At 36.8% G+C, this 27,880-nt stretch overlaps 1 protein-coding gene across 2 annotated transcripts; it reads right to left on the reverse strand.

The window, feature by feature from the left end:
• Positions 1-165: 165 nt before the first annotated feature.
• On the reverse strand, positions 166-27,874 carry LOC121430545 (coiled-coil domain-containing protein 178-like). 2 transcript variants are annotated; one of them, XM_041627849.1, is made up of 20 exons: positions 27,854-27,874; positions 21,136-21,537; positions 20,534-20,632; positions 19,753-20,040; positions 19,209-19,373; positions 18,151-18,369; positions 16,962-17,112; positions 16,229-16,298; positions 15,299-15,441; positions 14,662-14,765; positions 13,474-13,619; positions 12,480-12,616; positions 11,777-11,960; positions 10,372-10,596; positions 9,995-10,108; positions 6,750-6,895; positions 6,214-6,373; positions 5,554-5,703; positions 4,446-4,631; positions 166-3,834 (listed from the first exon to the last, which is right to left on the reverse strand). In XM_041627849.1, exons 2-20 carry the CDS (start codon positions 21,368-21,370, stop codon positions 3,640-3,642), a joined length of 3,117 nt encoding a protein of 1,038 aa, XP_041483783.1. In that variant the 5' UTR covers positions 21,371-21,537; positions 27,854-27,874; the 3' UTR covers positions 166-3,639. The 2 variants fall into 2 exon arrangements, with proteins under 2 accessions (XP_041483783.1, XP_041483784.1); XM_041627850.1 differs by having other exon boundaries at positions 27,828-27,861.
• Between the last annotated feature and the right edge of the window lie 6 nt (positions 27,875-27,880).

Consider the following 27,880-nt stretch of genomic DNA (forward strand, 5'->3'; position numbering starts at 1 on the left):
CAACTTGAACTGCCTATTACAGGGATAGACTTCAACAGAGACTCCCAAATTCACTCAGAGTGCAAAAGACAAAGTGCAAAGAGGATATATTTCATTTGAACATACTCTTGCTATTATTTGGTTAAATGATAATTACTGGATTAAAGACATCTCTGACAAATTTGATCACTTCTAAGATAATTATTTATTGCATATTGAAATCTCACATACACAGAATGCATAGATCGGATTGAGAAGCGGGCCCTGAAACACAAATAATTGCAATGGTTACAAAGCAGCCCCGCAATCAATCACTAAGGGTCCTGGCCCTGTAACACAGATTAAAAATATGAAAGAACCATTCTGATTGGTTCCTGTCCAGCATTTGGTACAAAATGCACATGCAACATCAATCTTGATTGGTCATTGGCATTTAGTGATTGATTGCTAAACTTTGTGTTCCAGAGCCCTGGAAGAGCTAAACATTTCCATAAGACTGCATATAAGATGACAAGAAATATTGTACTTTACAATGACAAAAGTTAATTTGGAATGCAACCAGTATTTGTTCAAGTTCACAAAATTAGACATTTTCTCCTTTAAATTAAATGGTACAAGTCGCAACAAAGCGTATACAGGTGAATAGTTTACAATCAATTCCATCTAATGGACCCTGTTACATGGTAGTGTACAACCAATAGCTATAATTGATTGTAACTATTTATACATGGATTACCATAGGTTTAGAGTTACAATTAATTGTACGATTGATTATATTCATCATGCTACTGGTTTCAGAACATACATAATTTTTCACTATCATCGTTAGTTATCAAACCGCAGTGCGTCCCATAAAAAAACTTGGTCATGCATGCATTATGAACAGAAGAGAAGCATATTTTTTTTCATGCATGTTTATTTCATGAAGAAAATTTATGATCAGGATAGCAAAAAATACACTGAATTATCTTTTTTCTGGGACACACTGTATGTTGAATTATATTTTCTCACTTGAAGAAAATATATCAAAATACATATACAATGTATTTCACACATGTAAGCTCCTTGTGATTACAAAATGGATAAATTCTATGCTCTCAGAAGAGGTTATTCTCACAAGAAGAAATCATCTCGTCAGCAATAAATATTTGCACAATTCTGTTTTCTATACACATGAATGATCAAGAAACACTACAAGAATACATGCATTCACACATTTTTACTGTACATTGGCAAGAATAGATATAGAACTACTAAATTAGGTATGCATGTATATTCACAAAGATCTGAAATTTCACCACAGAGATCTCCACTAGACATTGTACAGAGTAATAATTCACATACTTGAAATTGAATTAAAAGAAAAAACGATGTAAGAGTTCCTTTGAGATAATTTTTTCCAGACTGCTAGAGACATTTTGTCAATCAATTTTGACAAACTACATATTTTAAAGCTCAGATTTTTTTTCAAACTTGACCAAAATCTCACAATTTAAATTGGCCAATTTATTGAGGAGTGACATTTTCTACCTTGTTTTAATCAAAAATTTGTTGCAGATTATTGCAGAAGAGTGAATACAAGTCAATAAAGAGATATAAGGCAACGTTTTGTTCAGAAGTCATTTTCAAGAGCAGAGTTTAAGAGGCACTACATCAAATTGATCAACTAGACAGCTGCATTGAAAATGAAGGCAACATAGAATTCATGTCAACATCCCATTATTTTTACTAATCAAAAAGATAATTCAATCCGTTCTCTCTAATAGATTATCCTCTTGACAATATTCCACAAATTGCAACTGATCACAAGTTTACAAATGATGATTAACAATAACTATTTCCAAACATTTATACAGTGTTTAATACAAATGTTTTTAAGCCCTTAATATTATTTTCACTTTGACAAATGAATAGATTTGATAACATATGAATCATATAATACCACTTTTTTAATGAAAGACCTGGTAAAATATAACTCTCATGAGAACAGACAATAGTCAGAGTTTTAATATTGTATGTACAAGCTTTATGAGATAAATATTTCTGACAATGTGCTTCTTGTAAGACATCTATTCATCTGACTCCATGACAAAATTTAATGATTGATCATATAATTGATTTAGTGATTAATTCTGCATTGTGGTCAGTGCAGTCAATCATATAGGAATGTGTACAATGATTAATTGCAAAGCTTTTTGTAATGGGACAAGCAATCTCTAATATTTAAAAAAAAATCTTTTTGATAATTCTTTGTAAATTTGGGTCATATTTTCAAGCCTTATATTTCATCTATAAAATTCATGTGTCGCTTGGAAGTTGTTGCTTTAGGTTCAGAACCTAAATGTAGCCACAACTATCTACCTTGTTTCTACTATGATAATCAAAGTATTCCGCTTTAACCCCTGGATGATATATTAACATTGGATTTATACTACTGACTTCATAGGAATAATCTCCAAAAGCACTGGAGGGAGAAATCCAGGAAAGAAGGAAAGGTCAGAAGCAGGGATAAACTGATGAAAACTAAGAATACTTTATTTACAAAGAAAGAAGATGTTTTCTGAAACTTAAAATAGAGTGAAAGGTAGGAATTACTATATAATCTGAAGAATAGTCCCTGCAGCATATCACCACAGGCCCCTTTCTTATTATCAAAAGGGCAACATCATATTAGGAGTATGAATTTTAAAGGAACAGGCTCATAAATTATCTTGAAGTTATGCATGACTGGAGTATGTATTGAAGCCCCTATGTCTTTCTGTTATTTTTAAAGTTATAATAAAATTATGCGCTTTGTATCTGACGAAAAGGTGCTATATAAATGAAGTGTATTATTACTATCATTATTAAAATATGATTGTCCAACCCTTAATATAAGGAGCATTCCTGAAACAATGCCTCAATTTCCTAGTTTGTATGAAAGGTTGTAACGCTCTTAAATTGACATGGCATGGGTATTTCATGGGGTGAAGAATAAAAAATTGTTGTGTTAATACAAGAACGCCCTAAGCAAAAATTTTTTGTGCAACACATTGGTGCAGAAACACCACTTATGCGTGCTACTAAGGCATTTATGAGTGCATGCAATGCGCAAAAATATGGCATTCTGGGTATTCTTGCACTGACATAACAATATGGAGAAAATGGGGGTTGGGGCATACAAAAAAGATTTTATGAAATTGCCCCAAAGTTGCTATACACTGATGTTAAACTCTATGGAGTAGGTAGTGAAGCCACTCGGTCTCTCTGTTATATTTTTCACATTACCTAATAACAGGAAAATTCTATAAAATATGTTTCTCCAGCCCCATTTTGAGTGTTATTCAAAGAGTGATCTTTCTTAGTTTTCTAGTTTGTACGAAGGGCTGTTATGCTTGTAACTTGACATGGCTTGGGTAGATTCACGTGTGAACAGGTCAAAATGGTGGTGGGACATAAGTTGAAAAACGCTGATGTAAAACACTGTCAACACATATCGCTGAGGCAGAGAATGATATTTTACATTTTAATGAGATTATTAGAATAAAATCTCCATCACCAACAGTCAAAACTAAAGAAAATAGAAACGTTTGACTAACGATTTTGGTGCTTCATATCCCAGTCACACCTAAAGTTGTTTGTAACTTTACAAAGAGTTTTATGAAACCAGCCCCTGGATGATCAGTTCGTCTTAATCGCTTCAGGAGTCTTCATTATCTTAGGCAATGGCATCTTAAGATTATCTCCCATGCTACCAGCTCTCGTCATAGGACCTGTTAAGGCGCCCTCTGGAGTCACACCGAGACCCTTCTCAGTGCCGTCCATAAGAACTGTGCTAGCTGCAGCTGTTACTAGTCTAGCTGCTGTACCATCAACCTTCAAGAAAATTAGAGAAAGAAAAATAGAATGAGATGTTATATTCAAATACACAGGCATCAACACGTTTGATGTTAACCCGTTGCCAACTGGAACCGGGTAATACCTGTACAAAGTCTATGGGAAGTACAGAATTCAGTTGTCAACGGGTTAAAAAAGGTCTCCTTCAAGCATATCAGTCAAACAGTAATTCAAATTAGAGGCTTATTGAAATTGAAATTGAAACAATATTTACCACAACCTTCAAAATAACATACAAATCAAGAAATATGAATATTTCAAATAAAATACATTATCAAATAAGTGAGAATATTTAAGAATGGTTGAAGGATCAAAGAAACGTTACAAAGGGCTTATTCATTAATGATCCTGGAAACAAAACAATATAAATAATGACCTGCAGCTTTTATTTCACCTTTCTGTCAACCTTCTTGTCTTTTCCCTCAGCAGTTTATAACACTTTCATCTAATATTTCTTAAGGCAGTGAACAGGTTTATAACCTTCATTGTGGGTATAAGCAGAGGGTTGTTGGAACGCATCAATAATGAGTCCGTGGAACATTATCTGCATGATGGAAGTCATGGGTTCAATACCTGGCCAAATCACCTACCTGTTCATTCAAGAAGCCACTGATGGTTTGTATGGCTGCTATCATATCTTCTTGAAGTTCTCCAATCTTCATCTCATTCTCAGCAGACATCTCTTCAAACCTTGCAAGCTCGTTATGATTGTACAACCCTCGGATGAAGAAATAATGAGAGAGGGCATGGTGGAGTCGGATCTGAAGACTGTTCAGCTGTGAGTTAAAGGATAACAATAAACGATTTAATTGAGAGATGGCATAAGAAGTAGCAGTACCCTGTCTCGTTTTAAGATATTATGTCATACAGTGGCGGACCCTGACCCGGAGGAGACAAAGCATTGGAGGGGCACTGTATTGTTTGTGAACAATGCTGTGCCCCTCTAATGCTTTGTCTCCTCCGGGTTACGGTCCGCTTCTGATAATAATAAAGGTATATCTACCCAGGGAAGCCACTTCAGTTTGAAAACTGTTCTCCCAGTGGGCCCTGCTATCATTATTACCCCGGCTTTAATAGCTGCGCTGCCTAGGCACTCAAGCATTCAAGGAATTTCTTCCTACCGGGTACCCATTCACCTCACCTGGGTTGAGTTCAGCCCAATGTGGATAAATTTCTTGCTGAAGGAAATTCAGCCATGGCTGGGATTTGAAGCCACGACCCTGTTTCAAATTCAGAAGACTACTCCACTGGGCCACAATGCTTCATTTAATTGAGAGATGGCAGTAAGTCTTGGGATAGATCTAAGATTGAGATCCTAATTCAGGAATAACAAAATCTGTTAAATGCGATCAGATTCAAGTAACGTCTTTCCTAATCCTTTGTTTCGACAAAACCCCTCCGCAGGATTTTCAAGTTTGCTGGCAACATGTGTATAGCACGATTCAAGTGAGGGGGGGGGGTATTTTTCATAAAACCAGCTGAGGTTCTGTCAGATGTCAGTGTTCTCTGCTCACAACATTGACACTCTACTGAAAAATTCATCAGTTTTTAATTTTTTTTCCATGGTGACAAAAAATTAACAAAATTTTGGTAAATCATCAGTTGAGGGGAGCATGTGAGGGGGGGGTCATATTTAAAAAAAAAAAGGAATTTCACAAGCATCGGTGGGCATAGGGAAAATCAAGTTGTGCTTATTACCTGTCTGTGATCCTTGAGGCTCATCTCCAGACCTGTTCTCTTCTCTAATAAGTTCATACTCTCTTCTTTGATCTTGTAGTAGTGTTGTTGGAGTTCTCTGTATTCATGGGCCAAGGTTCCATTGGTGTCTAGACCTGCCCTTAGCTGAGCCTACGGAAAAGAATATATGATATAGAAACTTCTGATAATATATGCTGATAACGCTGATCCAATTTAATGTATGCTGGCCGGCTCACTATTATCATATGCTCTGTTTACCAACAAATTCATATATATACCTTCCCTCTCATTTTCTGTTTCTTCTTCATTGACATGATCTGTAATGAAACTACTGGTTTGCAATATCATCACCATCGTCATCATCATGATCATCATGATCGTCATCATCGTCATCATCATCATAATCGTCTTTATCATCATCATCACCATCACCATCGTCATCATCAATATCATCATCACCACCACCATCGTCATCATCACCATCATCATCCTCATCATCATCATCATCATCATCATCATCATCATCCTCATCATCATCACCATTGTCATCATTCTCATCATCCTCATTATCACCATCATCATCGTCAGTATCGTCACCACCAAAACCACCACCGTCATCACTATCCTCCCCCACATCCTCATCACCCAACGTATGCTTACCACTAGATCTTCTAGTATAACTCTCCTAGCTGCCATGTGTTCTAAATGGGTGGTATCTCTATCTCCCATTCTACCGGTCACCTGATCTAATGACATCTGAAGCTCTTTCTGCTGCTTCTGACCGGTCTCAAGCTGAATGGTCATCTCTTCTACATCCGCACTGGATATCATATGGAATAAACAATGAAACTAATAAGACTTCTAGGTGATGTTTCGCTATTAAAGCATTAAGTCCAACTAAAACTCATGTTTAGTGCCAATACGAAAATAACTGTTAACATGTAATCTCATTAATTGGTATATTACAAATGTATAGTTAAGTCAAACAAATATAAATGGAATAACCACTACATAATTAATGGGGATTATCGCATAATTTATGAGCATCACAACAGATGAATTCAATTTAAAATAAAAATTTCCCCTTCTCATATAAACAGAGACAAATCATTTCAAGAAAGTTGAATACACAGGGAATCAGACAAACATATTTGATGGATTTTCTCAAAAGTAAAAATCAAGTTTGCTTGATCTACCTCATTTCTTCAATCTCTTCGCTTGTGTTCTTGATGACTCTATCCATGAATCCTTCACTCTGAGCCATTTCAGCTAACTTTTTGTTGATCAGGTCTGTCCTGTAGGCCATGTGATCCAAGCGTCGTTGACGATTTAATATTTCCTCCTAGAGTGGAATCGAAATAGAAAGCTGAATACATTTTACTAACACAATATTAAGAAAGTATTAAAGACAAATCAGTCATCTGTAATAAGTATTGGTTTGTCTGCCCTGATAGCTAGGAAAGAAAGCCTGTAGAAAGAAGACAGATATCTAAAGTCTTAAAGTCTTTGCCATATGAAGCAAATATCTTGCAAAGACTAACATACAATCAATTAAATCTTTATTTGGTTCACCCCAACCAATGGCATGTCTTGTAAGTAACTACAAATTTGAAATCATTTACCAATCTGTTCCTTGAAACAAACTGATTTGCTTCAGTTGACATTGGTCTCAATCATTTGAAAATGAATTGCAGATGAAATATGCAACCGACTGCAATTATTTTCTTGCAACACCCCCTCCCCCCTCTTTACTTTGGAAAACGTGTATTGAAAGGAAAAACTAATGGTAAAAGAAAATTGGTAAAATCACCCTTTGCACCTCAATTTATTTTTGTAATCCAAGCATTGCTTGTGTTAACACCAGTGACACAAGAAAGTGCATGTGGGTACACTGGCTAAAGACTTGATTCCTCAACCAGGAGTTTGAAAGTGATTTTCTTGATTAACTCGTAAGATACAGAAAGAGTACAGTACACCATAACACTATCATTTCCTGTAATCGCTGTGTATCAAATAATAAATCTGTGCAAAAATATCCTATGTTCTTCTTATCTATTTTGAAATTTTGAAAAAAACTGGGTACGGTCACTGTCACTCTTTGCATGACAGCTGGCTCTTGAAAGGTTGAAATAGCCCAGGACTCAATGACCGAAATAGTTATTATCAGTCCCCGGCTTTAACTGACCGATACACGCCTGGTATAAGAGGTTCTTGTTTGGAACAAGTGATAAGATTTACCCAAAGATTGTGACATCATCACTTCATTTCTCTTCAGGGTTCTGTACACAAACAGACCTACCATACCTTAAGGCATATTTAAAGGTCAAGTCCACCTCAGAAAATTGTTGATTTGAATCAATAGAGAAAAATCAAACAAGCACAATGCTGAAAATTTCATCAAAATCGGATGTAAAATAAGAAAGTTATGACATTTCAAAGTTTCGCTTATTTTCAACAAAATAGTTATATGAACGAGCCAGTTACATCCAAATGAGAGAGTTGATGATGTCACTCACTCACTATTTCTTTTGTTTTTTATTGTTTGAATTATACAATATTTCAATTTTTACGAATTTGACGATTAGGACCTCCTTGCCTGAAGCACAAAATGTTAAAATAATGGAATTCCACATGTTCAGGGAGGAATGAAACTTAATTTCACATGACAATGATGAGAAAATAAAAATATTTCATATTTCATATAATAAAATACAAAAGAAATAGTGAGTGATGTCATCAACTCTCTCAATTGGATGTAACTGGCTTGTTCATATAACTATTTCGTTGAAAATAAGCGAAACTTTAACATGCCATAACTTTCTTATTTTACATCCGATTTTGATGAAATTTTCAGTATTATGCTTGTTGAATTTTTCTCTTTTTTATTCATATCAAGTTTTTGTTGGGGTGGACTTGTCCTTTTTAACTATTTATGTGACAGAAATTGGCAACATCAAAATGTGCTCCTCGTTCATCAAGACTTTGCCAAGATCAGTTTCATTGTAGGGTGGACAGAGTGCAAAGGCAATTTTGAAATACACTGTACCGAAATGTGTGTATAAAAAAAGATCCTCCACAAAAGATTGCAAGTGACCTCCCAAAATACAATGATCAGTTTATATATTACCTTCTCATCATTTGACTGTACGAGAAAAAGAGAGTACACATGGGTTTTTAATTAAAATTGAATATCTAAGAATATCACATAGGTTATGTAGATTCGAATCAGTGATTGGTCAATGCGCTATCACGTGACCATAGCTGCCAGGATCGCATTTGATATATTCTAGGTTTTGACGTCACCTCAGTTAATATAACTGCGTTGTATTGTTGATTGCGCTGTTATATTCACTAAGGTGACGTAACTTGCTGTTTACGAGCTGCCCAATCAGGTAGTTTGATGTACGTGCTAGTGTTAACGTGTTGATTGCATGAAGGACGCGCTTGATGTTATTTCAAAATATTTTCTATTGTGACGTAGATGGATCAGAGCTGTTGCAAGAATTTCGGGATGGAGCCAGATGATGAATGCAATCTCTAATGGTGAATCCACATAGACTATATAATATAACAGATATTGCCTAGTCTATCGTTTTAATAAATAACATTTTTACTCCCCTTCCAAGCTATGTTTTTCTTTGGGAGAATATTTTCCCTCAGCGCTGAGTGCTTTGGGCTAATATATAATCCCTTGGAAAAATCAAAACTCTGTCAGGGAGAGGAAATGTTATATTCAAAGTCTAGGTAGGCAATATCCGTATATTATAGCCTCCTGGAATTAAATCCTGAATACCGGTAGTCAGAGGTTCAAATAGCAGTCCATGACGAGACACACTCTAGCTATGCTGTGGAAACAAAAACGCCCACTGAAGAAAATTGCTATTCTGTGACGTCAATGATGGAATAGTCCACTATTTCCATCATTGAAATCACAGAATTTCTCTGATACTCTGGTCAGTGAGGTGTCTCTACTGGGCAAGTCCTGTGAACCTGTGTTCAACTGACTATGGCGACCTCAGGTCGGTAAGCACAAAAACGTAATCGAGCTGTGCATTATCTTGAATTTGGTTAATATTGGAGATGAGCCACGAGGACTAGATAATCGAGAGCTAAGTTATTAACAGTAGACTTTGAAACAAATATACCAGGCCTTTACTACTTCTACTCCTACTCCTACTATTTGAGCTGATATTGTTGCATTGCTACTGGAGTAGTAATTTGGCCATTGGAGAAAGTAAAACAAACTTCTATCTGGTTCCAAATAAAAACCAGAGCACATTTAGTGTAGCAACCATGCCAGGAAAATTATTCCTGGAATATAGAGACTGTAATATTTGTAAATTACACATCTTTCTCAATCATCAAATTTAATGCTTTGACAATGTCACTTGACAGCGTGACGTATAGTTACATTAAGAGTCATGATAAACAAATCACATACCAGTAGGTTCTTCAATTTAGGTTCCAATTCTGCTTTTTTGTTGATTGTTTGAGCTTTGAGTTCTTCTTCCTCTTGTTTCATGCTTTCCATTCTTTCTTGAATCTTGTTGATTGCCTGAAAAATACAATTATTCAGGTTTAGTCACAATTTCTTCAGAATAACTGTCATCCTTTAACAATATATGCATTCATGATACATACAATCAACTGACCACGAACCGATCAACCAATCAAGTGAAAACTCAATAAATAAATGAATAGATAGATAAATGCATAAATAATTCAACTGACCAATCGACTGACCAACCAACTAATCAATCCATCCATCCATCCATCAATCAATCAATCAACTAGCCAACCAAGCCTTCTAGAACCAACCTTTTGTCTGCTGGCCCTCTTTTCCCTCAAGATCTTAGTTTCGGCAAGAACCCTGGCAACGATTTCATCCATCTCATTAGCCTTCTGGGTCACCTTTGCTTTCTTCTTCTTCGCTTCAACCTGTCTCTTAGCTAGATCCGTAGTATCCGCTGTAATACGAGCTTGTAGGACTGTCCTGTTGTGAGTCTCTTCTCTCAGTTGTTTTTTTAGACTGTCCACCGTACTCTGTCACAATCAATATTCAATTCAAATCAATTGGTTTCATGTGACAATGTAAAAGCTCAAGTTACAAACATGAATAAACCAATAAGAAAGCATCGTTTAGTATCAAAGTTTATAATCAGTCAAGCCCATGCTACATAACAGAATTACTCAAACTGAAACCCAATCACATAGTCTCAGTCTGCGAAGTTCTGCAAATAAATTATTGTTCCAGTCACAATTGGCAATCACGCATTTGCACTTGCTGCCCCAAACTTTGGAATAGCCTGCCAATTGACACAGTTCTCTATTGTTTACTACATGCATCTTAAAATTGAAATTGAAAACATATCTCTAAGTTTAATTCAGAAATTTCTGTGTACACATAGAATTAAGTAAAGAGAGCTCTGATCTAGCTGTGCTCTACCAATTTATGTTTATCATTATTTTATATTTCTCTGTGCTTTTGCATCAATAATGAGTCAGGAGAGATTCCATACCATTTTCTATTCGTTCCCAGTTTGATTTATGTCAAAGCTGACGCACTAAAGAAATGGTTTGGATGTAATAAACCTCAAATTCATATCAGTATTTCCATCTAAAAATAATAATAATAAAGTTCATTTGTAAAGCACACATATCCACATTGTTAAGTGCTCAGGGCACTCATATATCAACCTGGCTATGCTAGGCTGCCGATTCACAGCTTCCTGAGAAATTTATTTTCTCTCGTACCCATTTACCTCACCTGGATCCTGTAACAAAGGTTAGCGATTGATAGTACGCCCGATTTTTACGTTTGATTGTACATTGTAGTCAATGGAATCGATCGTAGAAATATGGTCTATGATCATTTCTAAATTTTGTGTTACGGGCCCCTGGTGGGTATTTCAAAAAGCTATTTATTAGTCAAAAGTGAATTTAAGAACAACCGGTGATCCTTTCTCGTGGTAGATGGTCTACACCAAAATGTTCATTGGCGATAGTTTAGCAAGTAAGGTTCACCAGTCGTTCTTACAGTCGCTCTTAACTTACTAACAGCTTTTTTGAAACATCCCCCTGGGTTGAGTGCAGCACATCATGGATCTTTTATTAAGAGAAATTATGTCATGGCGAGGATTTGAACCCATGACCCTCTGAATCAAAGTCAGGAGACTAAACCACTGGGCCACAACTCTTGACACTAGGAGTATAAGTGACAAACCTGTAATGAGTCTTCCATTGCTCTAGCCTTATCTTCCTCTCCTGTGAGTTTATTCCTAACAGCTACATTGATGACCTTTATCTTCTGATATTCTTCATCCACTACCGCTAGCTGTGTCTCAACCTTCCCCATCTCACGCTTGATACGCTCTGTGTTCTTAGCATCGGATGTCTTCTGTTTCTTACTGTAAAGATAATACACACTCAGTATTTTAGTCTTTTGGTATTGAATTACATTATAAAATCTGGTTGTTCCACTTTATATGTTTGTCATTTTGCCTCCGAAGAAGATTCTGCTAGGATCGAAAGCTTAGGACCAGGCTGACTCTCTATAAAATTTTCATTTAATAAATTCATTTCAAAATCCTATTACCAATATTCATCGAATCTAGATCTGAGTTTAGTTATTTATGTCTTATTTCAATATCTTATATTTCATCAACTATTGTATGTGTATTGTATGTATCAATCATTTTTGTAAATTGTATGCAATTCAGCCATAAGGCTGCTATGTGCAATGTTTTTTCTACCGAAATAAATAAATAAATTAATCAATTCAAACTTAACTCTTTTTGAAATGCCCAACATAGCTTGATTATCAAGACTTCTCTAAGAATTTTTTTTCGCTGCAGCTACAAATACAAGTACTTGGCTTGAACCTAATCATGAGTACTGAATGAGGTAGCATTAGATGTAGTACCTACCATTTTCTGATCTTAGAATCCATATCATCAAGAGTCATAGTCATCTCTCTACATCCTTCTTCCTTTGATCTCAACGTTGCTAAAAGGTCTTTAGCTAACTCTTCTTGACGTGCTACCAACTCCTTGTGATCTTTCCTCTACGATGAAAGTATATATATATCATTTTTATACATATCATCTATCATTACATCTTAAAGTTTTATGTATTGGCTTCAGTAATGTAACAAAATAATGCTGATGATAATGCTTTAATTGCCAATGAAGTTTTTATTATTCACTCGAATTTCCGACAGTCCTCCGTCTTCTTCAGGAGTTTACAAGGCATTGTTAATTGTAAACTCCTGAAGAAGACGGAGTACCATTGAAAATTGAGCAAATAATAAAAACTTCATTGCCAATCAAAGCATTATTATCAGAATTATTTTGTTATATCTATCATTAAGTATTCATATTGCACATGTATCAACATGATGAGGAACCGAAGATTTTTACCCAATATTGCCCTGGCCTTCAAAGACATTTTCTTTGGGGTTCAATGGGGGGGGGGAATCATGGTTTGTTGACCCAAATATTGTGAAAAAAGAAATGGTAATTGCGATTATGAAATAGATCGCTGGAGTCAGCAAAATTATATTCAAGGAGATAATGTTTTAAGTTATCATGTAAAAAAAAATGAGGAAGGACTAATTCAATTCATTAGACTATGGCATACATTACACATATCTAAAAGATATCATTTTACATATTAATGATTATACTCTTAGACATGATAGAAAGTGAAGCATTACCACAGTGTAAAGAATCAGACAACATTACAGAATGCACAAGATGCCTATGGCGCTTCACGTAAACTGAAAGCTGACCTGGGAAGCATTTCATGAGACAAATAGACAGTGATTCTCTCTGAAAATTGTTATAAGCTACTGAAATCCTTGCATCTGATTGGCTCAGAGCATAATTGTCAGTGAAACCCTCCCCTGGCAGTGACACTCACCAGTGTTTCAATGGTAGTACTGAGTGAGACGCTATTATCAGCTAGCTTACGATGCTCAAACTCGGCCTCAATGATGCGATCCTGGACTTGTTTGATCTTCACAGCCTGCAGCTTTTCAGCTTTCCTCGAGTTCTCTTCTCTTGTATCTAATAGTTCACAAAAAGTTCAGGGGTAGTTTTACACAACACCAACTATAATAGACATGTCATAATTAGATTCCGTTATCTATTCATAAGCTTGAAAATTTGAGTCTTTTGTCCTGTCTTTTAAGATTTTATTTGGTCCATTAGAATAAGAGAAGGGGGAAACCTCTGGTGTTGAGGTCCACCTGCACTCCCCAATCAATTATATAGGGAGGAGAGACCTGTGCGTCACAGTGATTCAAATCGCTTTTTGTTTCCCACGCACAGGTGATGCCAAATAAATAATAATCTTCTGCTTGTGTAAGCAACTACTTTGTACACTTTCAATGAGATTGCCACCTCATGTTTTGAACAGAGATTTTGTTATTTTCACTGAACTGCCAATACATCACACGTGTAATTATTAATTTACATTAAATTCATTCAATAACAGCACCACATACTAATGGAAATGGTCTCAATTCAAAATTTTACTCCCCCTCTTCTCTTTCTAATCATCTTTCAGGTGGTATTGCTAACATTCTGGAGAAAGATAAACTGCAGAATTATTTTTAATTCTATTGGTTAAATGATAAAGTTATGTCTTTATAAACCAAAATAGGTGAAATCTACCCGGGGGGGGGGGTGCAAATTTAATTTGGGCAAATATGAGGAGACCAGGAAGCAGACCTAAGCCATAAACACCATGAAGGGCGTGATTTTAAGGGATACAAAATAATCCTCGCATACGCCGGCCAGCACAGCACAATCATAGCTAGTCTCTTACACCTGGCTCTAAATACTAGGCAGCCACCTGTACCAACACACCCACATGTATCAAATTAATCCATTTTGATGTTTACGACACTTAGGGTATCAAATTAGGGGATTTCCCTGTTCACGCCACTTAGGTTGGCTTTTCTCATGGGTTACTCCATTTAGGGTTGCAAATTTAGTTAATGTAGTTACGCCGCTTAGGGTGCATTTCTGAGGTTGTCGGACACGGGTGGGTAGCAGTCCATGTGGAGAGTCAACCCCCCCCCCGGGAAATCTAATGTAAACTTACGAAGCAAGACCTTCTCATGCTCTGCGGTTTTAATCTTGTCTCTCAGGTCAGAACATTGACTGGTATACGATTGGAATAAAACCTTGGCAGCTTCTAAGTCATGGCTGAAATTTAAAGAATGAAAAAAAAAATGTTTAAAAACAAAACCTTTTAAATGTAGAATGTGAAATGACACAAAAAGAGTAGAGGCATGTCAAGAAGAAGGAAAAAAACAACTTTCGAAAAAAATAGAACTGGCTTATGGTTCCCATTATTTCGGAGTGATAAAATGGTTGTGGCAGTGACCTAAGAGGGTGCGAAGGGGGGGTTGGATTTGCCTCCCCCTACCTGATAATAATTCTTGATTTAATTCTTTTAGGGACACTCTGTATAGATATCATAGCTGGGCAGTTAAAACCATAAGTAAACATATCTCTCTTGACAACCTCATATTGTATGAAAACAGTTTCTAAATTCTGATAGAAAACTCATTCTAGACAAATGAGAGTTACTGCCAATGTCATAATAACTCTAAACTCTGGCTTTGTCTGAACTATCCCAACAATAAATAGATATTGAGATACAAATAATAACAGCTCTGTATTGATACGCTGTTCATGATACAACAGACACTTATGATTGAAGAAAAATTACTCACTTAATTTCTTCTAAAGTCTCTCTGACTGATTCTAATTCTTTCTTGATATGTTCCCTTTCTTTATCTGCTTTCCCAAGAGCTTCAGCAGACTTGTTCTCTGTTCGCTTCAGCTTCTCATTGGTCTTGTTCAGCTCTGCTTCAGTCTGCAAAGAAAAAGAAGTGAGAACAATTTACGACATTGAAATGCTAAAGTTGTCAATTCAAAATGATTTTTTTTTGGGGGGAGGTCATTTCCATACAAGAGCTATTTTTCATACCCCTGTTCATGGTGAATGTAATTTTGTATTGATCTTTGAAGGGGGGGGCGGCATTTATAATTTACGAGAAGATTTGAATGTTTGCAGTTTTGACAATAAGGAAGCACCTTTATGAACTACAAAAAATTGCAACACAGACAATCCCACATCTTCAGGGAAAATCAAATCTTGTTTTACATTTTCATGATGAAAATTGAAGATACTTGAAATAATAAAATACAAAGAAACATTTCATGCATGACGTCATCTGTTTCCTTTAATACCGATCAAGATGTTGCATGGGTCTGTTTTGTAAAGTAAAGTGAAACATTAAAATATCATAATTTTCTTGTTTTACATCCTGGGTTCCATAACAGAAAGAATAGCGTTCAATCGCTAAATGAACTGACCAATCAATATCAATGTTACATTCGCATTAGGTTTAAAATACTGACCAGGGACCAATCAGTGCGGTTCTTTCATATTAGCAATCCATCGCAAACCTTAGTGTTACGGAGCCCAGGATTGCTAAATTTTTCTGTGTTACGTTACTTCAACTTGACTTTTTACAGGGGTGGATTTGCCTTCTTATACAAAAAGTGCAGGGGGTTCTTTAAGCTCAGAGGAGGTGACTGTCATCTATACAGGGCCTCCATTGTACCTGAAATCCCCCATTGTGAGTCTTTTAACTTACTTGTTCTTGTGCTTCATCTATCCTCTTCATAGCTCCTCTCTCTAGCTCTAACTTCTCCTCTACCAGAGGGCTAATCAATTCAAATAGCATAAAAACAATAGATAAATATCACCCTTAAGATTTAATGAACAAATAACGCAAAGCTTTATATATAGTTCCCACTGTCACCATTAAAGTCATCAGATCAAAAATCACAATCATATTGATCCTAATTTTTTTTCATGGTTCAAATACTTTTCATAATTCGTTCCATTTTGGTTATTGTTCTAGAGAATATATTCAAATAATGTGTTGTATAAAACAACCATTCAATGTTTTGTCATTTGTGCGACTGTTAGAATATTACATTCAGTACAAGTGGAAGCAATCTATTCAACTCCACTTCAACTTGCACCCTCATGTAATATTTGGAACGTTCGCACTCATAAACATTGAAAATTTGTATACTATACATCGCAAACCATTGTTTAACAGGGCTTAACCTCTCGTTCCAAATTAATGACCAAACCAATAGAATCCTACTTAACAATTCATACTTGCTTCTATAGTGCTTAGCCCTTACTTTATCAAAAGTTTCTGAAGAATAATTATCATGGCTTAATAACAGGGCAACTGTTATGAACTTATGTGCATCTGTGTTTCAAGAAATAATTTCCTGTCTCCATTTACCTCACCTGGGTTGAGAGTAGCACAATATTTACAATTACTTGCTGAAGGAAAAAGCAGTACTGACCAATGCTTTTCTACAAAAGCAATATCCTCCTTCAATCTTGAATTTAACATCTCTGCATTCTCTACTTGATTCTGGATGCGGTCCTTTTGGCGCCCTCTATAGGCATTATGCCACTTCAGCTCGGCTATATCTGTAGCACAAGCCTCATGCTCTATGGAAGAAAAGGAAAACAACAATATGCAACAATTACATACCGCTTAATACAATTTATTAATGTTTCCAGCATTAGCATGGTTACTGTTATTGGGCGCTCGAGCATTCAAGGAATTTATTCCTACCGCGTAACCAATTACTACACCTGGGTGGAGAGAGGGAAAGGAAAATAAATGCCTTGCAAAAGGACACGAGTGCTGCAGTGGGACTTGAACCCCGGCCCCTGAGGTTAAAAAATTAATGATAAACATACAGTGATATAAGTAAATATAAAGGCTCGCTAGAACACATTCTAAACACTGAACAAGATTGATCTGCAGACTTTCCACTATTGAAATTTTTTTTTTGAATGTGTAAATATTTTGTTATCTAATGTCTATTTTTGACATTAAACATTGTGTTTTCCACCCGGGGGGCCACTTCCATTCACGAGTGGATACCATGCGCGACCATGGGGTCTCGAAAAGCACCCTAAACACGTAATTTCCATATACTGAAAATGCACCCCTTAACAAGTATTGGCGTGTGAAACCCTACCCTTAACAAGTATTAGAAACAAAACGATACTCTTGGCAAATTTCCCTGAAATGAACCCCTAAACAAGTACAGGAATGTTTTATTGTTACGGGTCCTTCGGTCGTCGGCTTTACCTTATTTGGTTTAGTACGACCCCACCTTCTCCACCTCGCGCAAATCGGACTCTAAACACGTAGCGTTGGGGCAAAAAGGACATCTTTTATAAAACATTTTAATTTTGTTTTATCATCCCCGCAAAATCGACCCTAAACACGTAATTTTCCTAGCGAAATAGATACCCTTTTTTCATTATTTTTGTGTTTTTGACACCCTTATCACGTTACGTACGTAACGTGCCCTATCGTGAAAAAGACATCCTATTTATGTGTTTTTTTTGGTCGCGCATGGTACCCACTCGTCAATGTAAGTGGCCCCCCCGGGGTTTTCCATGAAATTCTGAGAAATGTTTATTTTCTGTAAAGCATTAAAACGTGGAGTTTACCATAGAAAGGTGCCTTACCTTGTTGAATAACCCTTGGCAGCTCATACATTCTTTTCTGTGAGATCCGATCAATTTTTCCTTGGAGCCATCCCACACGAACCTGCTCCTTCTTAAACAAATCCTCTGTATCTCCTCGGTCCGTCTCCAGCCGACCTAACAAGGTCACGACCTCATCGATGACCTCCTCCGCCCCGAGGTGAGGGACCGACTCCTCAGGAATGTCCGCTAAGCTCTCCACTGCAAGGTCATATCATTAGAATCACAATCAGTGATGTACATCTTAGAATCATTTCATGAAACAAACATTCAGTGATTCTGATTAAGAGGCTACTGAAACCTTGTATCTGATAGGCTCAGAATATATTATTAGTCAGTTAAAACCGCCACAAAGATGCTTTATAAACCATCCCCTTGTATAGTATTTACTTAAGCGGTTGTCACACCTTGATGCTTTAGCCCATTTATGTTGGTGTTCATGTGACAAACTGTAATTATTCAACCCTATTTGTTGTTCATCGAAAATTTGATTTTTAAACCAAGAAATCATTTAACAAAGGGCAATTCTTGATACCAAGAAAGAAAAATTCCATGGTAAAACTACTTGCTATGAACATCGGCATACGCTGGCTGAAATGTCTAGGTTTGTAACATACTGTTTACATTGCGTTCTACAAAAATTTGTATCTATTTTTTATTATTAAAAATTACTTACAGAGGTGCCAACCTTATATCCAGTAATGATGTATTGGATGGGTTGGAAAAAAGTAACTAGAAAATACTTTTATCTTTCAAATGTAAAGCATATTATTTCTGGCAATCTCAATTATCTTTTTGTCATTATGTAAAAAAAAGTAAAACCAGCAAAAGTTAATATGTCTGTATACTATTCCAAGATAAGTCAATTACTTAAATTATTTGATAGTGATACAAAAATTGATGTTATTACATGCTTTGAACTCTTCTTCTTCTACATGTGACAGTGTTGATCGGATATCTGTCACTTCACTATTAAAAAGTGCCATGATGATATTTCCAATCTAAGCAGAGCATTGTGTGTCTTTGAATGGTATACTTACAATCTGAGATAACTGTTCCTATGCCTTGCACAGTGAGATCAGCTGTAGATGCACCGCCCGGTGTACCATGAGGAGGGGCTGGGGTAGTATAGTGACTGGACGTCATGGATGACATACTGGTCCCTGTACGATCAGTGTTAGTTGCGAACCGAAGCTGCTTGCGGACTGACGAAAAAAAAAACACATGAAAATATACCAATAACAAATATGCAGAGAAAAAATACAAATCATTGGGGCAACTTTTTATTCTAGAGTTGCCCCAAGATCTTTAACAAATATTCAATATTTAGAAAAATCAATATTCTAACTATAACAGAATAATGATACTTGCTTTTACTGCATAATTGCTATTTACCAATAAAACATAGCCCTAAAAATTAAAAAAAAAGCCCCAAATATATCAAAGTTGCCCCAATGTCTAAAAAAATATGCATGTAGCCTCTAACAACTACAAATAATTTCTTACCCTGTATGGATGTAACCATTAGATAGCAAATTTAATATGTTACTTACATGGACCAGGACCAGATAACTGTTAACATACCTTTGCCCTCTGCCGGTGTCTGTCTTGTGCTTACATCTCCTGCACCCCTTGAAGATGGTTGTCCTGCTGGAGGCTTTACACTTACAGCCGAGACCATAGATGATCTCCTGCTGAGTATATCTAGCTCCACCTCTCGGCTCCAGGCCTCGATGCGATCCTGCAGGAGCCGCAGCTGCTCAGCAGCTTTGGCAATGCTCGGCGACATCGGCTTGCGGAAGAAAAGCGCCCTCCGCGTAAAGAGTTTATCCTGGAGACGTGGCCAGCCATCTGGGAGAGGGTAGACCTTATCTGATAGAGGGAAAAATAGAGTCACAGGACATAGTTGAAGTTCAGAGCTTCGTATTCATAAAACACACTCTTCATGGCAGAAATGAAGAAAGTCTTTGGCAGGAGTGGCAAAAATGCTGGCCACACTTGTGTCTTTTCATAACAGATATTTTCAGTTCTTTTGTTTTATCTTTTTTCTGGAGGTCAACAAATTATAATCCCTCCATGACAGGCTAACGCCAATATATTTTTAAGTGTTGTTGAGCTTGTCACATGTCTGAGGAGCAATGGGCGCATTCCATGGAACCATTAGTTAGTGCTCTTCACTGACTATTGTTATAAGTGTTATAAGTTACTGTAAATCCTTGCATCTGATTGGCTCAGAGTAAAAATGTCAGTGGAAATCAGTTTATTTGCTTCATGAAACACAACCTTGATCAGAGCTTTACAGAAGTACGATATAATGATTAGAGCTTGAATGATTTCACTATGTGGAATATAAACTGCAACAAACCTAATGCTTCTTGTTGATTGAATCTGGGACTCTCCTCATCAATCCCAGAATCCCCTTCTGCGCTGTCCGAACGACCTCCTGCGCCAGATCTGTCATAGCCTGTTAGAAATAAAATGACAACATCAACAAGCTTCTGAAGTTAGTCCTACCTGTACCCGAGTTTGAAAATCAATCATGGATTTGGATCACATTTTGAGACTTGAAATTCACATTGAGCATTTATCTGCATAAATTGTATAATTTGTATCACTCTGAATGAACATTATTATGAACACTTTCCTGAGCTTTGTCGCATCATACCTGAAAGAGTTGTGTGTTATTTAAGATTATAAAGCACTATCCACTAATCTTAGTGTGAAAAGTGCAACTATTAGTTACCCTGGCCGTAACCAGGCGCAATCTATATACATGAAGATGTACACCTGGGTGTACATGCATTTCATGGAATGATACCTGTTCACAACACCTTGGTGAAGCGCAGAAAATGTGGATGAATTTCTTGTGAAGGTAATAGCATAGCTGGTATTACCCACAACTCTCACCGAAAGACAAGGGTGAGAAAGAATTAGATTTTGATGCTCCGATTTTTAAGGATCTCTTACCAGGTTTATTTGGTGCCAGTCCTACTCTGTTCTGTACCTTGCCATCTAAGGTGGTTGACAATCCGATACTGTAGGTTTCAGATTGACTATACTTAGATCCAGACCCAGTCCTTGATTGGGTCAGAAACGCTTTAGGCTTCTCATCCTTTGTACTCGATAGAGAGATTGGCGCCCTCTTGTGGTGTTCATCCTCCAATGTGATTTCCACACTTGACTGTTTCTCTGGAGTGCTCATTGTTTATCTTTTTTCACAACTAGATTTCAGTCCTAATTTAATGACTCCATCACTTTCACTTTGGGTGCTGATTTCCCAGTTCCCTCATCTGGCTTATAACACCGTTGAAATTTTGATTATTTTGCCTTACTTTGTCCACTGAATGATGAATATTCTGCTTTGGCTGTCTGTAATAATAAAGGATAATAAAAATCTGATGAGTCAGTTAGCAGGGCCTCGGCTTCTATTTCAATATGCTCATTGCTACTATAGGTCTTTATCAACTTCATGTATTGGTACGTTAAAAGGAGAAATCATTCTTTTATGACATATGTTGAATTTGATTTATAAAAGCCTGAAATAAGTTTGCATTTCTACACTTTATTTGGATCTAGATCTGGATGTTTACGGTGTAAAGCCTTGCTGGGCATAAACGCATCGGGTGAGAGAGCACAGTGATAAGTAGAAGGTTCTGTCAATGGATTTATTGAACAAGTTTGTCGATGTTGAGTTGATGACAGTGTCACTCAGCTGGTTTCCCTCAATGATAAAGAATAGGAAGAAGTTCTTATATTGCTCAGATTGTGCTCTTATTGGATTGTAGCGCTTGTTTTATTGTCACTTGCCTATCAATAATATTTGCAGTGTCAAATTTTTCTAATTGTTTGGATTTTACTGGTTTAGTAAAATATTTTATTCACAAGTGGAACACCTCTGGCAGTATCGCCTGCATTATGCAATTCGATATGGCAGCAGTGCCAACTTTGAAAACAGCTATTGAATGATTATTCACAAAAGAAAACATGCATATGATAAGAAACCATGTCCATTGACCCAAAATGACCTATGACCATGATCATGTGATCTAAGATGTGTGCAAAACGATCGTTTATACTTGATTAGCCCTATATCTATGTTTCATGAACTAGATCCATAAACTTTTTAAGTTATGGTGTTTGATTATGTAGTCTTACTGATGTCATTTTTTGAAGCAGCCATAACTTTCTCAAATCTCATCCCTTGACTGATTTCTTTCAAACATTCACAACTATATATTGGTGGTACAGTGACGCGCTGCTTTGATGACCCCATTTTTCAGACATAATTTCCAGTTCTCTATTTACTCCGAATGACAAAATTCCATTCAGAAGCTGCTGCGACCCCTCACAAGACCCCGTTACAAGACATGTCTAGTTTCCTTGCCCTGCCAAACTTGTCCAGCGCAAGCACTGCATGCAAGAGCTGCACGCACGGCTTCACAACTCTCTCCGTTAACAGCTCTGCTAGCGCCCATTAATACATGCACAGCGCTTGTGTGCACCGTACCTACTGTACCGCGTTTCCGTTCCATAGACCGTTTTTCATACCACGAAGCATATAGATCCCAAGACCCCATATTTTACCCTTGTGGCTAGTTCTTTAGACCCCCACTTCAGGGTATCGTGAGGCACACCCCCATCAAAAAATGATTAAAAGCCTAACTTTTTTCTAAAGCTTAGCCTTAATATGCTAAACACTACATGTATGACAGCAGCGGGCAGCCGTCTGTTTCGAGGATTTATTTCAACTTTTTTGGTGAATGGAGCTAATGGAGTTGAACAGTTTTTTGGTCCAAACGTAAGAACTCTAGAATCTAGAATCAAAAATTGAAATTGACTGGTGATATTTAAAAAAAAAAGCAAGATAACTGAAAACTTTCTGCATCTCAACGTTCAACAAAAACCTGTTCTGTTGCTGTATGTTGCAAAGACAAAATCGACCATCTTTTATTATTTTATTATTATTTATTTGTTTCTGCATATCATGATAATTTACATAGTGTAACCATCACAAAATTGATTACATTGAATTTTACATAATAATAATGTATAATTATGATGATTAACATAACATTAACATAACTGATTATAACAAGGTTGCAGACATGCAGTGGTATGACAAAATAAGCAGATGCTTGAGCTGTTGTCAGACCTTTGAATATATGAAATGCATACATAAATATAAAAACAATACTGAAAAGTCAAAACTAATGATTACTCAAAGAAGGGAAAGAAAAAGAAAAACAAAACAAAGAAAACTAAATAAACAAATTATTATGTTCCACAACTATTTACAAATATTTACAAGGAGTGTATGAGGCGTAATAATACTTGAAATTATATCAATCCTTAAGTTTAAAATGTACAGTGCAACAAAATGTGTCTTGCTAAAGAAATTACATCTTAGAGACAAGTATGCGTTTTACCGCATTTTTGAAGGAATGCACTGATAATATATTCCTAATACTAGTAGGTATCGAATTCCAAACATCAGGTCCATAATGTCTGACAGATTTGTGAGCCAACAGTGTACGAGGGTTATACAAATGCATATTAGATGCTTGTCTTGTGTGGTAGGTATGGATAGTATTATTTTGTTGAAACATATTGGAAAAGCAGGTAGGTAACATTTTGGCATTAAACCGATACATAAAAAGGGAAGTTTGAAGAAAATGGACATCATCAACAGTAAGACATTGCAGCTTTATAAAGAGAGGGCGTGTATGATCACGGTAACCAACTCCAGCACAAATGCGAATTGCTTTCTTTTGCAACAAAAGAATTGGGTTTGTGACACTCGTTGATGTTGCCCAAAGAATATTGCAATATGACACATAAGGTAGAATAAGAGTATTGTACAACATGTAAAGTATTTTATAAGGTACAAGGTACTTAACTTTATACAGTATACCTATATTTCGAGAAATTGGTTTACTGATGTGTTTCATGTGATCATTCCAGTTAAGTTGATCATTGATATAGACCCCAAGGAACCTCGTAGATGTCTGTCTTTCCAGCAAAGCATTGTCAAGTTTCAATCTTAAATCATGATCAGCATATGACTTTCTGCCTTTAAAGTGCACATAATTAGTCTTTCTAACATTCAGTGATAACATATTACTTCGAAACCAATTAGATAATTTCGGAAGTTCGACATTAATGGTGTTTTCTAAGATATCAATATCACGGTGTGATAGGAAAACACTTGTGTCATCAGCAAATAATATATAATTCAATGTGTTTGATACCAAACAAATATCATTAATATAAATCAGAAATAATAATGGACCCAATATAGAACCTTGCGGCACACCGCACCTCAGAACTGATATACCAGAATTAGAATAGTTATAGCATGTGTATTGTCTTCTATTTGAAAGATAACTAGTAAACCAATTTAGGGCAACGCCCCTTACTCCCATATGTTGGAGTTTATAAAGCAGTATTGAGTGGTCAAGGGTGTCAAATGCCTTGCTCAGGTCCATAAATACACCAATAACGTGCTCACGATTAGCCAGAGAACTAGATACATAGTCATAAAATTTCAACAACGCAAGGTCTGTTGAGTGAGACCTGCGAAATCCAAATTGGTTGGGATTAAGTAGGTGGTTTTTGTCAAGAAAGGCAATCAGTCTATTATAAACAATTCTTTCTAGTATTTTTGAGCAACTAGGCAAAATTGAGATTGGTCTATAATTGCTTATAACGGTCATGCTTTCCTTTTTATGAACAGGAATAACCTTGGCTAGTTTAAGAGAGGAAGGGAATACACCAGTTAAAATGGACAGATTACAGATATGCAGTAAAGGAGTTAGGACTGAGCCAATTATTTGTTTTAACAATTCTGAACTTATTTCATCTTCACCACTCCTTGGACACCCATTTCTCAAATGATTGTCCTGACACACAACAAATGGGTATACGGCATGAAAAGTAGAGGTGAACAGCCGATATGGGAGACTGCCTACCATGAGAGAGTTTATCTCCAACATCAGAGACTTTTGTGAAGAATTTGGGTATCCAATTTCAGAGTCTCCAATTTGGAAGACCAATTTCCTTTGTTTACATTTGCTTCAAAAGGAGTACCTTGGCAGCATGAAACATTCCCCATGAAAAATTACCACTTTTCACCATCTACATTAAAAATTCATCGTCTACTTTTGTTTTGATACGGATTATTGTTGTCATCCACACACAAAACAAATGGGCTCTGACTAGCCAGAAGGCATAAAGTCATTTATGGCAAGTTCCCCCAAATCTGCGCAGTCCCCCTTGTGTGCGCACACACATATCTGCACGATTCTAGTAAAAGATATGCAACAACCACAACACAGACAGACATTCATTCAAAATTCTGACTAAAAATGGTTGAAAAATAATAAATTTGGAGCATTTCATGTGACGGTCTCAAATTGCAGCCTTTCTCATCATAATCCCCAAATCGTGTGCAAAGTGAATGGGTGCGCAGACATGGGGTACCATTTTTTTTCATTCTGAAAATGACTGCCCAATGTTTTTTTCAAAGAAAATTTGTTATTTCTTTCAAATTTTTATGAGATATTTGGTACACTTACTCAAAATAATATAAAAACATTATCAAATGAAAGATTTTGTGAAATTGAAAGAAATTCATGTTAAATCTTAAATATCAAATTGTTAGGTGCTCAGGCTTGGGGACCACCATCATACTAACATACATGTATGCTTTACTCTCAACACAGCCAGTAGAGGCACACGTCCAATATGGGAGACTGTCTCCCATGAGAGAGATTATCTCCAATATCAGAAACTTTTGTAAAGAATGTGAGTATCCAATTTCAGGGACAGTCTCCAGTTTGGAAGACCAATTTTCTTTGTTTACAATTGCTTCAAAAGGACTAGCCTGGCGGCAAATAAAAATGTGATATAAGCAGATTCCTCATGAAAAATTACCCCTTTTCACCGTCTACTTTTGTTTTGATAAGGATTTTTGTTGTCATCCACACGCAAAAAATGGGTTACTGACCTCAGTAAGACAAAATTTTTGGTGGAAAAAATTACTTTTGTTGGTGTTGTTTCTTTTGTTCTTTTGCAAAGCAAGTCTCTAAATATGGGATAGTCTCCCATATTGACCTTGCGCCTCTAGCCAGGGATTCCTTCCCATTCATCTGCGCGCTGCGTGTACCACAAAAACCTGAAACTTTCACCCCCGAGATTTCTACTTTCCTTCTAATTGGATACAACTTCACTTCCGACATTAATATTTCTACGATATTGATTTCATTTTTAACAAGAATTCATTGAAAAACAAGAAAAATGTTATGAAAAGACGGGGCAAACTTGCCACCATCAGAGCTACCAAGTCTCACGCATTGTGCGTGAGACTCACGCATTCAGGGTCCGTCTCACAATCTCACGCATGGCACCCATTTTTCTCACGCATCGGGACCCGACAGAAAAAAAGAGAGAAAAAGTAGCATTATTCGCCAGATTATACGACTGGCCGACCGCCTTCGCGTCGCGTCTAGCCCGGCACGCGAGACGAATCGAGAGTGCAGTCAGCGCACTGCTAGTACGTGATACGATGAATCGCGTGCGTGCATCGCATGGTTTTGAAGCCCATATCTCATGCGCGCGCCTTTTTGCAACGTACGAGTGTAAGTCCTGGCCGCGCGCGCACAGAGACGTCGAGTCATGAAAATCTCACGCATAACATTTTTTTTAACTTGGCATCTCTGCACATGTTAACATCGCTATCTTGAAATCATTGTCTTTTGCTTGGCGACAGCATGCAAATTGTGCGATTTGCGTGCTGTCCGCAAGCGAAAGACAATGGCCTGGGCAATGGCGACGTAAATACATCTGTGGCAAGTTTTCCCCCGTCTTTCAAAATGGAGAGTCTCCCTAGTATATTGCATGCACCTCTATGGATAATCATAATGTAGGTCTACATGTAAGGGGATCACTCACTGTTTAGCAATTTAGCAAGCCATAGCCTAGGCTTTTGTTGTGATACACATTTTATTGTATATATCTGCTCGTTGCATTAAATTGAACGTTAGTCTCCTCATAAGGCAATTGGTGGGTGTTATACCCGGTTGTTGTGTATCCGGACTGGTTGTGTGTCCGGACGATCAATTTTAGAATGTCATTTGGAAAAAATTTACAAGCGAAGTTTCATCAATTTTTAGACTTTTTTTAGTACAAAAAATGTTAGGAAATATTATAAAGAACAAAATAGATAATTATTACAAGTAACGAATTCCTATTTTTAATGTAATCCACAGACAAAAAAGAAGGCTTCTGCCAAAAAATAAAGTGTCCGGACACCCGACCCCCCATCCTACTGTTATCTGCTAACTATCGCTAGCCCTGTTCTTCTCGGTTCTACGCGTGCAAGAATTGACTGAGCTCCCCCGCGGCCCGCCTCGGCCGGAGCAGGCGGAGAGGCGTGAGCGCTTTCGTCGTGGAGCCCCCAACTTAGCTCCGGGCATCTGGCGGCGGCCTCTGGCTCTGCCCTCGTACGACTCGGGGATTTCTGCTGTTAGATTAGATCTATTTCTTAAAAAATGTAGAGGCAAAACACAAATAATAATATCCTTAAAACAAACTTCAATCATCCACCTTTCTCATCCTTTACACTTTTATATTGAATTTCGGGTAAATATAACGAAAAATACCTTTAATTTTGAGACATTTTGCTTACCTTGCTTACGGAGGCATCCATTTTGCT

The sequence above is a fragment of the Lytechinus variegatus genome, chromosome 17 (genome assembly GCF_018143015.1).
Source record: "Lytechinus variegatus isolate NC3 chromosome 17, Lvar_3.0, whole genome shotgun sequence".
Taxonomy (NCBI): domain Eukaryota; kingdom Metazoa; phylum Echinodermata; class Echinoidea; order Temnopleuroida; family Toxopneustidae; genus Lytechinus; species Lytechinus variegatus.

Coding starts and splice junctions, on each gene's coding strand:
- LOC121430545 (XM_041627849.1), bottom strand. CDS start 21,370: ATGAGCACTCCAGAGAAACAGTCAAGTGTGGAAATCACATTGGAGGAT. Junction 20,633..21,135: donor ACTGGCACCAAATAAACCTG/GTAAGAGATCCT, acceptor TATTTCTAACAG/GCTATGACAGATCTGGCGCA. Junction 14,766..15,298: donor GAGACTTTAGAAGAAATTAA/GTGAGTAATTTT, acceptor TTTAAATTTCAG/CCATGACTTAGAAGCTGCCA.